Source organism: Odocoileus virginianus, chromosome X (genome assembly GCF_023699985.2).
Source record: "Odocoileus virginianus isolate 20LAN1187 ecotype Illinois chromosome X, Ovbor_1.2, whole genome shotgun sequence".
Classification (NCBI taxonomy): Eukaryota; Metazoa; Chordata; class Mammalia; order Artiodactyla; family Cervidae; genus Odocoileus; species Odocoileus virginianus.
The window spans coordinates 1,694,917-1,710,196 of NC_069708.1; the positions used below are offsets into that span (position 1 = coordinate 1,694,917).

Below are 15,280 nucleotides of genomic sequence, written 5' to 3' on the forward strand. Positions count from 1 at the left end.
AATTTCAGTTATTTAAGCCACCCATTCTGTGGGGTTTTGTTGTGGAAAGCCTAACAAATCAGTACATTGCCCCAGGTAGAGATTTCTTCCTGGATTGTCTTTTTACTGTCCTGTCAGGCATAAAGGCTATCTCAACATCTTCCTTATATGATTGCAGTTCCTTGTCTCTACTGTTGTATGGGCATAGGCTAGGTCTTGATCTTAGCCTCACCAGAACTAGCATAGAGCCTTTCAAAGAGCAGATGCTCAAAAAATAAATGAAGACAGTAAGAGGTCTAACTTGTTAAGGTTTAACACCTGCTACATTCTTTAATCAGTTAAGCATATCAAGGTTTAAATTATTTAATTCTACAATACAAAAGATGAAAGAGTTGAAGAAAAATCAAGGTTGATCATGTTTTGAAATTTTATTTTTTCATTCCATTATCCCAGAAGTTTTATTGTGGGATTTCTTCCCATTTCAACAAAAGTCCCTATTTTGATGTCAAATGTTCTTATCTGGATGATTTTTTAAAAGTCTTGGTCTTCAGTAGGGGTTGGAGAAGCTGCTGGACATGGCCATGGAACATGCCTGGAAGTGACAGTCATACCAGGCCTGTCTGTGGCTCGAGCTCTCTCCTCCTCATCTCGCAAAGCTTCTTCATATTGTGATGAGAAGGCACTGGGAACCGTATCATTGACTTTTGCCAAAAATTCCAAGACTTTCATTTTGCTGGTTTCAGCATGGGCTCTTGGGCCCCACAGGAACTCATAACGTGGAAGATTGCTGCTGACAACCTGGTGGTACTCGGGGTTCTTCATTGCAACTACGTCTTTGATGATGAGGTTCCTGGGCTCTCCGTAGATAAAGTGTTTTCTCCTAGCATATACTCACATCATATTCAAGAATCTCCAGATGTCTTCCTCAGCGGCACAGTCACCCTTCACGAAGATGACACCCAGAACTATCATCAAGAGACTGGTCTTAGGTAAGCCCCTACCATCCCACACCCTGCCATTGTTGGGCAGGTTCAGTTTTCTGACAAGGTCATAGGAGTGGATGGTTGAGTCAACTTCCTTCAAGTAAACTGCAAAGAGAGCCTCGATGTGTTCAGAAGCTCTCTTGAGAATCTCGGCAAATTGGTCATGGTATCTTGGGTGGATTATCTTCAGCATGTCTTCCTTCATGATGGGCTGCTTCATTTTATACTTATACAGAAGGAACTGCTCCAACAAAGTCACCATGCTGTTCAGAGTATCACTGTAGGTGTTTGCAGTAGAAGATGAGACATCAGAGGAACGTGAATCTTCCTCATCTTGACTGGTATCTTCCTCATCAGGTGTGACAGAAGTACTTGAAAAAGTGTTGGTAGTAGATGGGGCTTCCAAAGACCCCTGGGAAGTGCTATTTGACCCAGTAGCTGATGAGCTCTGTGAAGTATCTTCTGGGAAAAAAAAGGTAGAGGGAAGATCTTTCATTACTGCAGCAGCCTGTACTCCCTTGTGACACCGAGACTCATCTCGGGCCTGGTGACATTTCTCACAGATGTGGAGCTTACAATTCTGACACCAAGGCATGATGACTGTGCTGGGGGACAGTGATTAGGAATGTGAGTTGGAGGGCAGGTGATAAGGGCCTGTAGGATGACGAAGGTTGAGTGTGCAGCCGCCACAGGGAAATACCACCTTGGTTATCGGGAAGGCTACATTTGTGGTTTTCTTGAGGGCACCGTTCTGAAAACCCCCAGGGTTCCTATTCTCCTAATCAGCCTGTCCTTTGGGAAACATCTTGAAGGAAAGTAGAATGATCTTTGTGCTAAATCCTGCTACCCCTGCCTAGGCATGCTGGGGTGACAGAATGGGATGGTAGTCTCCCACACTGAGAAGTCTCTTTATTTCACATTCAAAATAATCACCCAACCGGTGGCCAGTCATAGGACCCATTCCCTCTGCTGTTTTGTAGTTGGCATCACAAATCTCCCTGGGATTTCTGAGAAGTGAAGGGGTCCTCAGCTTATCACCCCAGTCAGTTCTTATAACCCAGTACTGAGTGCTCAGTGGGAAGTTTTCTGTCCTGGCCTCTGGAGTCCTCAATACTCACGAAGAAGTCCTTCATTTCTCTCCCCATAGAGCCTGGTGCCTCCACCCCCTTTCTTGGAGTGGTATCTGCAACTTCAAACTAAGGATATCGCCTCCTATAGAACTGATATAAATAAATGTTGATGGAACTTCAGCTTGATAGCTCTGCCCTGGTTCTTCAAGGGCTATAACAAGGAGCAGGGCTGGATTCATTATCACTTCTCTTTATTAGTAGATGATGCCTTAGTACTTGCTTTGACCTCTGTCATGGCTTGAAATTCTACCCTCCCTTGCCCTTAGGCCCACCCCTTAAAGTGTGCACCAACATGAGACCCCTAGGAGGAAGTAAGATTCTCCTCATCTGTCTATGCCTGTCCTTGGTCTTCTGAGGCTCAGAGGACAAAATGAATCCTATGGTTATAGGTGTGTGGGTCCCCTTGTCTTCAGGGTATTCCCTTTGTTTCTGGAAAACCTGGAAATCATCCCACTGCTGGCCCTAGGCTATACCCCTTGGACAATGTCCCAAAACTCCTTGTGACATCATGGATGGAAATGGGCATGTCATGTCAACAATGAGCAGATATCCCAGGGATGCCAGGAAGGTCAGGTTTCTGTGGGGCTTCCTCAGAGTTCTGAGGTCAGCGGGTTTCCTAAGTCCAAAGCTTGACTCCTGGCAGTTTGGGGCTCCTTTCTTTGTCCCTTTGTTTAAGGGACCTCTCCTCATAGTAAGGTCCTCACTCCCTGTGGTGCCGAGAAACAAAGTCTGGGAATGCCACACGAGGCTACTCTTACCTGTGCCCTTTCAGGGATGATATCAGGATTCAGGCTTCTTGGGGTCTGCTCTGTTCAGCATTGGGGTATGCCCTCACTCAGGTTCCTCACCTTGAGTCCTGGAGGGCCCTGGATTTCTCCTTTATTTCAACTTAAGGTGACCCATGTAGACCAAAAATCATGTCCTTGCAAGCCCTGAAACGAAGTGAGGGGATGCTCAGCCTGGCAGCCCTGTCATGGCCTTCTGAGAGCAGACACAGGCCAGTCTCTCTGTGACTTCAGTTATGATGTGGTTTTTGTCTCCTCAGTCCTCAATCATTAGTCTTCACCTTGACTCCTGTCTCTTCTATGAAAGACTTCTTGGGAAATGCCATGTCTTTGAAAAGTCTTAGTCTCCCTGCAACAAATCTCATGGAGAATGGGTTCAGTCCCAGGAGTGATGGGGAAGCTGCAGTCAGGGAGGGGGCTCCAACATAGGTGGTGTGCTATCAGAGAAAACACACTGAGCTTTTCCTTCTCTTCACTGACCAGACACAGCCTCTTATAGAACCTGCACTCTAACAGATTTACTCTCTGAAAGGAAGGGGTTGAATTAAATGATTTTGTGTGTCCCTGATATTTTTTGGTTTACTGACATTTCCTTTGTAGATAAATTGTCACTGAATGCTGTCTCCTTCTTTATTCATACTTCACTTTTATTTTCATAGTTTTGTTACTTATTTCTGGGACTTTTTTATTGCAAAACTGTTTGGGGTATAAAGTTCTGCTATTTAACGTGTGAAACCTTTTGGACTAGTGTTCAGAAAGAGGAAGTGACCCAAGGTTGGCCTCATCCTGGAGGAGTGGCACGGTATGGGCTCTAGAGGATTTCGGTGCTGGGGTTCAGTCCAGTTCCTCTCATTTATGAGCTTTGAATTTGAGCTTCTTTATTCCAGCTTCATTATCTGCAAATTGTGTTTGAAAAAGTCTATAGTGTAGGACCACAGACATGTGTGATGTATGTAAATCACCTGGCACAGTATGAGACAAGCTTTGGTACTTTGAATGAATGGCAGTTATTATGAAGAAGATTTTTACCCCAAATGATAGCAAACGTCCATCACGTAATTTTATTTCCAGTCTATATTAGAGAATATGCAACTCCAAACAATAATTAAATCCTCATCAGCCAAAATGCTCTGCCAAGATTTCCCCACCACCTCTTGCCCATAATCTTTGCAGATATCTTTGGTCACAGTTCTATGCAAGGAAGAGGACCTTGTCTAAATTCTTAACAGTTAGGCAGAAGGTCAAGTTCCTTCCTGCGTCTTTTGGCCTTGATTGTTTTCAATTAGAAATAGTCTGCATATCAAAAAAGACATTTTGAGATGGCATGTTTTGCTCCTTCTTACTAACTAGGAATGTAAAAACAGTTATAGTAAAGAAGAAAAATTTTTAAAGTTATAAATCATACTTCCCTTTGTATGATATTCACATTTTGAAAGATAACATATTAACATGTGAAAACATTGTTTTAAATAACAGCTATGAAAGAAAAATCTGATGTAGTTTGCATTTTTCTTTGGAAATTCAAGGAATGTTTAAATAAAAGTACATTTTCAGTCACTATTTAGAATTCATGGCAGCAAAAACAAAAGAATATATTTGTTTTACTTTATTAATTTTTGTTTCAGTGCGTTACTTTACAATGGTGTGTTAGCTTTTGTTTCATAATAAAAGTAATCAGACACACATACACGTATATCCCCTCACTTTGGATTTCCCTCACATTGAGGACACTACAGTGAATTAAATACAGTTCCCTGTGTTATACAGTATATTCCCAAAAGGTGTCTATTTTATTCATAGTATCCATAGTATGTATGTGTCAATCCCAATATTCCAATTCCTCCCACCTTAACCTTTTCCCCCTTGGTATCCATACATTTGTTCTCTATATCTGTGTCTTCATTTGTGCTATGCAAATAAGGTGATCTATACCATTTTTCTCGATCCTACATATATATGTTTAATATTCAATATTTGCTTTTTTCTTTCTGACTCCCCTCTCTGTATGACACTCTCTTTGTCCATCCACATGTCTACAAATGATCCAATTTTGTTCTTTTTTATGACCGAGTAATATTCCACTGGGCTTCCTTGGTGGGTCAGTGGTAAAAAAATCTGACTGCCAATGCAGGAGCCATTGGTTCAGTCTGAGTCAGGAACATACCATGAAGAAGGAAGTGGCAACACACCCCAGTATTCTTACCTGGGAAATCCCATGGACAGAGGATTCTGGCGAGCTGTAGTTGTTGGGTTCGCAATAGAGTCAGACACAATTTAGCAAAAAAGCAATAAGAGCTATATTTCATTGCATATATGTACCACAGCTTCTTTATCCTTGCATCTGTCCATGGACATCTGTGTTGCCTCCATGTCATGGCTATTGTAAATATTGCTGCAGTGAAGATTCAGTTCAGTTCAGTTGCTCAGTTGCTCAGTCGTGTTTGACCCTTTGTGACCCCATGGACTGCAGAATGCTAAGCCTTCCTGTCCATCACCAACTCCCAGAGTTTACTTAGACTCATGTCCATTGAGTCGGTGATGTCATCCAACCATCTCATCTTCTGTCATCCCATTCTCCTCCTGCCTTCAATCTTTCCCAGCATCAGGGTCTTTTCCAACGAGTCAGTTCTTCCCATCAGGTACAGGAGTTTCAGGTTTAATATCGGTCCTTCTAATGAATATTCAGGACTGATTTCCTTTAGGATGGACTGGTTGGATCTCCTTGCAGTCCAAGAGACTCTCAAGAGTCTTCTCCAACACCACAGTTCAAAAACATCAATTCTTCGGCACTCAGCTTTCTTTATAGTCCAACTCTCACATCCATACATGACTACTGGAAAGACCGTAGCCTTGACTAGATGGACCTTTGCTGGCAAAGTAATGTCTCTGCTTTTTAATATGCTGTCTAGGTTCGTCATAACTTTTCTTCCAAGGAGTAAGCGTCTTTTAATTTCTTGGCTGCAGTCACCATCTGCAGTGATTTTGGAGCCCCCCAAAATAAAGCCTGTCACTGTTTTTATAAATATGGCATCATGAACCCTAGGTTACAATAGTCCCCTTTTAGGTCTTGGTGCACCTGTGCCACCCTGTGATGGCAGGTTGTCTTGCTTGGTCCTGGCATGGCTGGAAACCTAGTGGTCGTCATTGGCCAGAACAGGGAGACTCTCTGGGTGTGCTCTGACCACCAGTGTTCGAAGGGGAGAGAAAGACAAACCATCCCTGGCTGCTAACCTGGCTCAAGTATTACACTCCTGATTGGATTCTGAACAGGGAACAGCCATCATTCCCATGGGAAATGGTTGGGAGTTTGTCATGTGATAGCTGTCTCCCAGCTGAGTGCTGACTCTGTATATAATTGTCCTTTCTGCCTGAGACAGTGTCTGAGCAAAGATGATATAAATGTCCTTCCAGGTTAACTCGAAAGTCACAGATGTCTAAACTAGTCTAAATATTTTTTCGGGTCATCTGAGAACTTTCCTTAATCTTGTTTTATCCAACTGAGATCCTGCATGGAGAAGGGAACTCTGATTCTTATGGAAGTCTGGTGGGCCCTATGACTTCCTGCAATGGGCAGAGTTTAAGGAGTTCTAAAGCCCTAGGTTAAAGTGCAACACATTGGTGATGGGGGTGGAGGTGAGGCTGTGGTGTCCAAAGTTGAGTATAGTGAAGAAGAGGTCTGTGGTCCAAGAGGTTTCTTCTTTTGCCCAGAAAGAATTCCTGTGAACAGGCTCATTAGCTGGCTGATGATTAACATCATCGGGAGAAGGGGAAGGACTTTTGTGGACAAATTAAGCATTGCCAAGCCAGCAGAATCTACCCAGCAAGTCTTTCAAAGTTCAGACTTTTCCCTAAAGGCAAGGAAGACTTGGACATAAGGGCCTTTGCTCTAATCCTAAGGGCAAGTCTTCAGCGATGGACAGTCAGTTACCTGTCTGAAAGGGAAATGATGAATGTTCCTCATGCTTCATCTTGAGGTGTTGCTCAAGTCCCTCAGGGCCTTTTCATGGCTGTGGCATCCCTCACCTGTGATCCTGCCAGGAGGAATGTGGTTTAGTTGTTTCCTCAGGGGCCATTGTGGCTTCCCTGAGTCTTTTTTTTTTTTAAGGAATTATTTATGTATTTAGTTTTGGTTGTGCTGGGTCTTCGTTGCTTCATGTAGGTCTTCTCTGGTTTCAAGAAACAGGGACTACCCTTCGTTGGGATGCACTGACTTCTCGTTGTGGTGGCTTCTCTTACTACAGAGCACAGACTCTAGGATGCATGGGCTTCACTAGTTGCAGCAAGAACTGGTGAAGTAGAAGAGGTGTTTGGAGACTGTTGTTCAGTCTCTAAGTCATGCCCAACTCATTGTGACCCCATGGACTGTAGCCTTCCAGGATCCCTTATCCATGGGATTCTCTGGGCAGGAATACTGAAGTGGGTTGCCATTCCCTTCTCCAGGGGAACTTTCCAAACTCCAGGAATCGAACCCAGATCTCCTGCATTTCAGGTAGATTCTTTACCACCTGAGCCACCAGGGAAGCCCCATTTCTGAAGATTGCCAGACAGTTTTTTGCTCAATTTGTTTTGTTTTCTTTCCTTGTCCATTCTATCCCTATCCTGTAGACATACAGCCTGAATTTTATAAACACAAAGTAGAGGCATTCATGGCATACAGTGTCTGGATTTGTACACTCAAATGCAAAGATAATGGGGAGTCTAAGTGCAACAAAATGCAGAAGAAAGTGAGGTTAGTTCTAGCACTATGAACCAGTTTAACAGCTCATAGTTGAAAAATTTAGATTGGGTGACATGGAGAGCTTCTCTCCTCAAAACCATTCCCCTAAAGAATCCACCTGGCCAGGACTCCAATCCGGCCAAAACCCAGTATGGGACTTGAACTATGGTCTTTTAATTAGAATGACTCACCTGGTACCTGGACTTCCTGAGGATCAGTTTCTTTGTGTATCAGTGCATACAGAATCCAGCAAGAGGCAAAGTGTTAGGCAAGAAATTGATTTAATAATATAGGACACCTGTAAGAGATGCAACCAGGCAGGTGATAGAGCTCTGCCCTGAGGATTAAGTGGGCTACATTTTATAGTTAAAGGAAAGTGAAGGAGGGGGAAAGACTGCCTTCTTTCAGTAGAGGTCAGTCTTACATCCCTCACTCCCACTTCATTTGGAGCAGAAGACTGTCTTACCTAATGAGGTCAAACTTGGATTATCATAGCACTTCTTCAAATCAGTAGAAGGGTGGACACATTCTTCTTTTACCTAAAGGCCTGGAGCATATCTCATGTTTTATTTATGGCTTTATATTTACACACGCCTGCTTCCTTCCACAACAGTGATATATTCCTTGAGTGATTGTTAATTTACAGTGGTTTCTGAAAGGTTCATACCTTTCTTTATCTCTGGTCCCCTACTAGATTTCTCCAGCTACTTGTCTGCCTTTCTGTGCTCAGGCCCTCATTCATGTCTGACTCTTGGCAACTCCAAGCTCTCTGTCCATAGGATTGTCCAGACAGGAATACTGGTATGGGTAGCCATTTCCTCCTCCAGAGGATGTTTCTGACACAGTGAGTGAACCTTCTTCTGCATTGCAGGTGGATGCTTTTCTATGGAGTCATCTGGGATAGCTACCTGTATCCTATGCTCTTCTATCCCTTTCATTCAGAGGCAGACTCCCCCAGCCAAGAGCAGTTGTGTTTCTTGCTGGATGCCATCTCCACAGGGCTCTCCAGCTTGGGATATTGTTTGGAATTTACTGGGCAAGTTACTTCCGAACAGGGGGAGTGGGCCAAGAAAGTGAAAGTGAAGTCGCTCAGTCATGTCCAACTCTGTGACCCTGTGGATTGTAGTCCATGGGATTCTCCATGGCAAGAATACTGGAGTGGGTTGCCATTTTCTTCTCCAGGGGATCTTCCCAACCCAGGGACTGAACCTAGGTCTCCCGCATTGCAGGCAGATGCTTTAACCTCTGAGCCACCAGGGGAGTCCGTCCAGTCATGACCAAACTGATGACCGAAGGTAAAATTTCCTAGCAAGCACTTGAAGGCAGGAGCAGGTCACTTGGTTTAGGGCCTTCCTTCGTTCCCCATTATCATGGAGGATTGGAAGAACAAGGGCCCAGGGAAATCAGTCATCACATGACCCATGTATAAAATAATTGTCCTCCCTGCCATATCAATGATTACCTGAAGCTCCTCTGGAGAAATGATCAGGTTTCCTCTGGGAACTCCTGGGAGGTTTTGCAGCTCCTCTCTCTTTTTTTGAGGACACATGCTCAGAGTAAGGCACACAATCGTCTGAGACCCAACAGAAGAAAGCAAGGGTCGCCTAACTTACCACATCTACCTGTGATCTATCAGGACAAAAAGCTGTGGCTGGCAAATTGACCCCACAAGAGACTGACTCACACTTGCCTATGAGTGTCCAGGAGTGTGTGGCAGAAGTGTGGGTGGGCGGTGGCCTGCTGCAGGGTCGGGGGCACTGAGTGCAGCAGTGCATGCATAAGATCTTTTGAAGGAGGTCACCATTATCTTCATTAACTCCATCATAGTTTGGTCTCAGGTCAAACAATAGGGAGGGAACACAGCCCCGCCCATTAGCAGAACATTGGAATAAAGATTTACTAAGCATGGCCCCCCACATCAGAACAAGACCCAATTTCCCCCACAATCAGTCCCTTCCATCAGGAAGCTTCCATAAGCCTTTTATACTTATCTGTCAGAGGACAGACAGAAAGAAAACCACAATTACAGAAAACTAATCAAACTGAGTCCATGGACCACAGCCTTGTCTAACTCAATGAAACTATTAGCCATACTGTGAAGGGCCACCCAAGACACACAGGTCATGGTGGAGAGTTCTGACCAAATGGAGAAAGGAATGTCAAATCACTTCAGTATTCTTGGCTTAAGAACCCCATGAACAGTGTGAAAAGGCAAAAAGATATGACCCTGAAAGCTGAACTCCCCAAGTCGGTAGCCTCTTCTCAGGGTCTGGGCCTCTTCCCCATATTGACCAGAGTCCTCCCAAGCTGGAAGCAAGTGGGTGACAAATCTGACTACCTCTTCCTGGGGCTCCCAGGGCTGAAAGAGTGATTGGGCTATGTGTTCCTCTCTCCTTTGGGTTGGGGTTCCCCTCAGCCCTCTCTCCTGGTCCTCACACTGACTTCCCATGTCCTAGGGAGGCCTGTCCTCTCATGCTACAGCCTTGAATTCCCTGAGATAACCTCAGAGGATGTGAAGGCTCCCTTGTGGACATGCCTGCCTGTGGTCACTCATGGCTGACCCTAGGAGAGGGATTCTGTGGTGTCCCCAATTTTTTAATGTGAGTGGTTCCTTTAGTCCTCATGATCCACTGCTTGACTCTTGGCCTGACCTGGAATCCCTCCTGAGGCTGGCCCTTGAGCCCAAGTTACTCCCCTCCTGAGATGGTCTAAATGTGTGGGATGCATCATGCCCATGTTCCCAAATTTGCCAATGGGAGGTGTTGAGTGGTAGGGCTGTGTTCTAGGTGCAGTCCCTTTATCCTCATTTGGAGTCACTAGTTTTCCACTCTGTTCTGAGTGAGGCTTCTCCCAGTAGACCAAGGCTCTCAGCTTCCTGAGACCACTCCCAGTGGAAAGGGGCACTTCAGCCAGAAAGCTTTGTCCTGGACCATGTATGGCTGACATCAGGGGTGGGTCTCCAAACTCTACTCTGTTCTGGGCTGAGTGGTCCTCTAACACCTTGTTCAGGGACCTCATCCTCACTCCTGACGACCCAGACTGCACCCTCCACTCACCTGAGGCTGTGTTCTTCAGAACAAAGGCCTTACTTTCTTGGAAGTTCTGGATTGGAAGACAGGATGAACCCAGATGTGTGCAAAGCTATTGGGGTCTTCTGAGGAGCAGAACAATATAGGGCTCCACTCTTCTGGAGTCAGTGGCCCCTCAGTCATAGATCAGGTTTCTTACCTTAACTTCCAGTAGCATAGGGTTAGGGTAAATCCTGTCCTGCATGAATGCTGGAATGCATGTACTACATATAAAGCAGTGGCACACTCTTTAAGAAGTATTGGTATGTAATAAATGCAAGTTATGATTATTATGAACTCCTGAAATACCACCTACCCATCTGAGTTTATTTTTAATCTGTGAGATAGCAGAGAATATGCAGTGAATTAGGACAAAAGAAACAAATATTCTTAAATGAGCTAAATAAGTCAAAGTATTTTTTATTTTTACTAATAGAAAGTTTAAAAGAAATAAGGTAAACAACAACTTAAAAGACTTTTTTCCTCCACTTCTTTTTACTTCTTAGTATTTTCTGTGGTCCTCTTTGCATCACCATGAAAATCTCTTTCAGTGCCATGTTACCTACTTTCAGATCATAGAGACAATAAAGATGGTTTGTCAATCTCTTTTACATCTACCGAAACTGTAACTTTAAAACTCTTAAAACAGCAATAAATGTAACAGCAATATCATTACCAAATTAATATTCTGAACAAAAACAAACTTAGAAGTAAAAACATTTGGAAAAAAAGGAAATAAATAATATGTAGAAGTTACTCGTGTAAAACAGAGTAGTGAGATCTAAACTTGGTTTACTCCACTCCGACTACCTTGCACTGTTTATGATTGACTACTCTTCAAGAAAATTCTGTTCCAAAGTCATGTTACCTTGTTTGGATTGTGAACAATATATTCAGTACTTCCAATGTGTTTTACAAATACCCAAACTGTGGCTTTCAAAACTTTAAAACAGCAAAGAACTATGATTTATATGATCCATACATTTGTATTCTGAAGCACAATAAACCTTGTCAAAAGTAGCAACATTACAAAATACTTAACACCTCCCTCATCTCTTTACCTATCTACTTTAAATCATCTTTCACTAAATATTTCTCCTATGGATAAAGGGGGAAAGATACATATTTTGTTAAAACGAACTGCAGATAAACTTCCTTACTACTTAAAACTTTAAGAACACATGGGTATTGTTCCTTCCACCCCTACTAGTCTGCACTATTTAGGAGCATGACTGCTCTCTTCCAACACAAAGGGAATAAAGTGCCCTGCCCCCCTCCCTAGATGTGGGAGGAGCTGCGGGACTTGGCCCTGGAAGGGGCACTGGCCTCAGCCATAGCTGGAGCCTGGGTCGCAACTCTCAGCCCTGCTGTCTCCACCTGATCTCTCAGAGCCTCATCATAGAGGTCTGGGAAGGCACTAGGGACCCTATCATGGATCTTGGCCAGAACCTCCAGCACCTTCATCTTACTGATCTCAGCACAAGCTCTCGGGCCCCACAGGAACTCGTAGCACAGAGGATCACTATTGGGCACCTGGAAGTACTTCAGATACTTCTTCTGCACCAGATCTTTGGTGATGAGCCTTCTGGGCTCCCCAGAGATTGAGTGCCTCCTCCCAGGGTAGACCCCCCAACACACTGAACAATTCCCAGACCTCCTCCTTGGTGGCCCGGTTACCCTTCATGAAGATGATCCCCAGGAGCACCATGAGGAGACCGGACTTGGGCAGCCCCTTCTCATCACTAGGACCTCCGTTACCCCTGTGGTTGAGCTTGCTAATAAGGACATAGATGTTCCTGCTGCAGTCGACTTCCTTCAGCTCCAGGCCAAACACCAGCTCCAGGCGCTCAGAGGCTCTCCTCAGGATCTCAGGGAAGTGCTCCTTGTACTTGCTGCTGATGATCTTCATCAGGGCGATCTGCGCGATGGGCTCCTTCTTGTTGTACTTCTCCAGCAGGAACTCCACCAGCATGCTGGCCTTCCTGTTCAGAGGATCTTTGAGAATGCTCTGAGTGGCCGGGGCTGCCTGGAAGGCACCTGCACTTTCCTCCTCTGGGCCCTGGGCACCTTCATCAGATGCTGCGCAGGAAGGCCCTGCATCAGGAGAGCTAGGGGCCATGGCTCCCTGAAGCTCCTGGGGATCGCCAGCAGCAGGGGAGCTCGGGGGAGAACCCTGAGGGACAGAAGAAGAGGGGGAGGAGGGGCATTCCTCTTCTGCGGCTGCAGCAGAACTGGCCTGGGCCTCCTGGGGACACTGAGTGTCCCTCCGGACCCGGTGGCATTTCACACGGGCATGGTACTTATTGTTGTGCCTCCGAGGCATGATGACACAGGTCAGGGTCTGCAGGTGGGCGTGCAGGCAGGAAGGCTGGCACTGAGGACACCTAGAGTAAGGACAAGGAGATTCTGTGAGCACCTTCACTGGGGAGAGTCCTCCCCAGCTTGAACCAAAGCTGCCTCTGAGGGGTCTTTGAGACCAGTGCTCTAGGACCCACAGGGATCTTGTTCTCCTGTGAGCCTATCCCCTGAGACTCCTGAGGAGGATATGAGAGTGAGCCCTGGGACACAGCCAGACAGCCCTGCCTGGTGTTAGAGGGGGGCCTGTGGGGGCTGGCAGGGAAGGCAGGTTCTCAGTTCACATTTAGAATCAGGATAAAAATTGGGGCAAGCCTCCCCCATATCCAAACCCCCGCCTCCGCACACACCCTGTTCCCTCTCCCACTCTGAAGTTGACACTGCCTCCTTCCTTGTCACCCCAGAGGAGGAGAGGAGGGAGTCCTCAGCCCCCCACCAAAGGGTTCCGGGATCTGCCCTTTTGCTATCTGGTGGCTGCCTCTTCATGATCATGCTCTAACTTCCCCTCTCAGACTACAGCCCCCCTTCCCTGTGTTTGGCCAGGTGGAAATGCTAAGCACAGGGGAGGGTCCTGAGTGGCCCATGTAATGGGAAGGATGGTCTTCACCCTGACCCCTCCCCGAGCCCTGACGTTGACTGCCAGCTCCTCGGACCGTGGTCCCCTCCTCGCTGAGTGTCCCGTGTCCTCGATCACAGTAAGGGAGCCCCTCATTCTTTCGAGCTGCCCAGATGCTGCCCAGATGATCCGCGTCTGAGTCGCAGTGGGTGGGGTGTTATATGTAGCCACCGTTCTGGGGCGTGGAAACCCTCAGTCCCACCTAATGTCCCTCCTTCACTCCACAGAGCTTGGGGCTCTCACTCTATTGAGCGGAGCCAGAGTCCAGCAGAGCTGGACCAAGACATTCTTTCCTGGCACCCCCTAGGGGTCAGCGGATGGTGTTGGGGCCTAAGAATTAGGCTGGATCCTCTGGTATGAGAGCAGGGGCATGGTGGCCTGAGGTTGTGCAGTCCCCTCTTTTTGGACGGAAAAGGGGTTGGGGATGCGGAGATGTGTCCCCACACTAGTGACTCACGTCACCTCCAACTTTGACAACTTATGAGACTTGGGACTCCTCTATCTGGTCACCGTCCACAGCAGCTCTCAAAGATAGCGGCACCCTCAAAGATGGCATTGCACTCCAGCGTGTTTAGGATGATGTCACTTCCTGTCATGCGCATCTGGGCTTCAGGAAGTCAGCAGGGGCGGGGCCTGGTTGGGCGGGGTTCCAGGGGAGTTTTCCTGCCGCATTGGCACGGGGAGTTTTCCTTGACTCTTAGGGGGTCCTGGGACGTCACTGTGATGAACTCAGTCAGCTGGCCTCACTCCTTGCCTCTCACTTCTGTCAGTAACCCCGTCAGAGAGTATTTAGGAGTCTGAGCCTAAAAGCCTTCCTGGAGCTCTGGAGACTGACAGTGAGGGCTCTCTGGGGCCCCTTCTTCTGTAATGAGTGATGCTCTCTGTTCTTATGTGTCTTCCCTTGACTGCTGAAGGTGCTGAGCTAAGGCCCATCTGCTGACCTGAATACAAGGCCTCACATGGAAGACATCAAATCCCCAGACTCCTGCTGTGAAGTGCATTACGTCTCATCTGGATACTTCTGCCTGGTGCTTCTCTGAACACTTCTGCCTGAGGCTTCCTGGAAATGGCTGAAGCAGGTAAGATGAGCTGAGTGAAGGATGGGAGACTGTCTTCTGTGGTGTGAAAACCTGCACATGTCACTCAGGATCTTCATTTCCTTTTCCTTTTTTTTGTATTTATTTCCCTTAATTAAAAAAATTTTTTTTCATTTATTTTTATTAGTTGGAGGTTAATTACTTTACAATATTGTAGTGGTTTTTGCCATACATTGACTTGAATCAGCAATGGATTTACATGTGTTCCCCATCCCGATCCCCCCTCCCGCCTCTCTTCCCATCCCATCCCTTTGGGTCTTCCCAGTACACCAGCCCTGAGCACTTGTCTCACGCATCCAACCTGGGCTGGCGATCTGTTTCCCCCTTGATAGTATACTTGTTTCAATGCTATTCTCTCAGAACATCCCACCCTCGCCTTCTCCCACAGAGTCCAAAAGTCTGTTCTGTACATCTGTCTCTTTTTCTGTCTTGCATATAGAGTTATCATTACCATCTTTCTAAATTCTATATATAAGCATTAGTATACTGTATTAGTCTTTATCTTTCTGGCCTACTTCACTCTGTATAATGGGCTCCAGTTTCATCCATC

The 15,280-nt window shown here is 46.0% G+C and overlaps 2 protein-coding genes across 2 annotated transcripts; both read right to left on the bottom strand.

The window, feature by feature from the left end:
* Positions 1-510: 510 nt before the first annotated feature.
* Positions 511-1,557, bottom strand: LOC110151670 (melanoma-associated antigen B5-like). Its single transcript, XM_020915069.2, is given in 1 exon segment — positions 511-1,557. A coding segment is annotated over 1 exon segment (1,047 nt).
* A 10,304-nt stretch (positions 1,558-11,861) lies between these two features.
* On the bottom strand, positions 11,862-13,010 carry LOC110151675 (melanoma-associated antigen B17-like). The gene is given in 2 exon segments (XM_070461955.1): positions 11,862-12,291; positions 12,293-13,010. Coding segments are annotated over 2 exon segments (1,044 nt in total). The 5' UTR covers positions 12,986-13,010; the 3' UTR covers positions 11,862-11,940.
* Between the last annotated feature and the right edge of the window lie 2,270 nt (positions 13,011-15,280).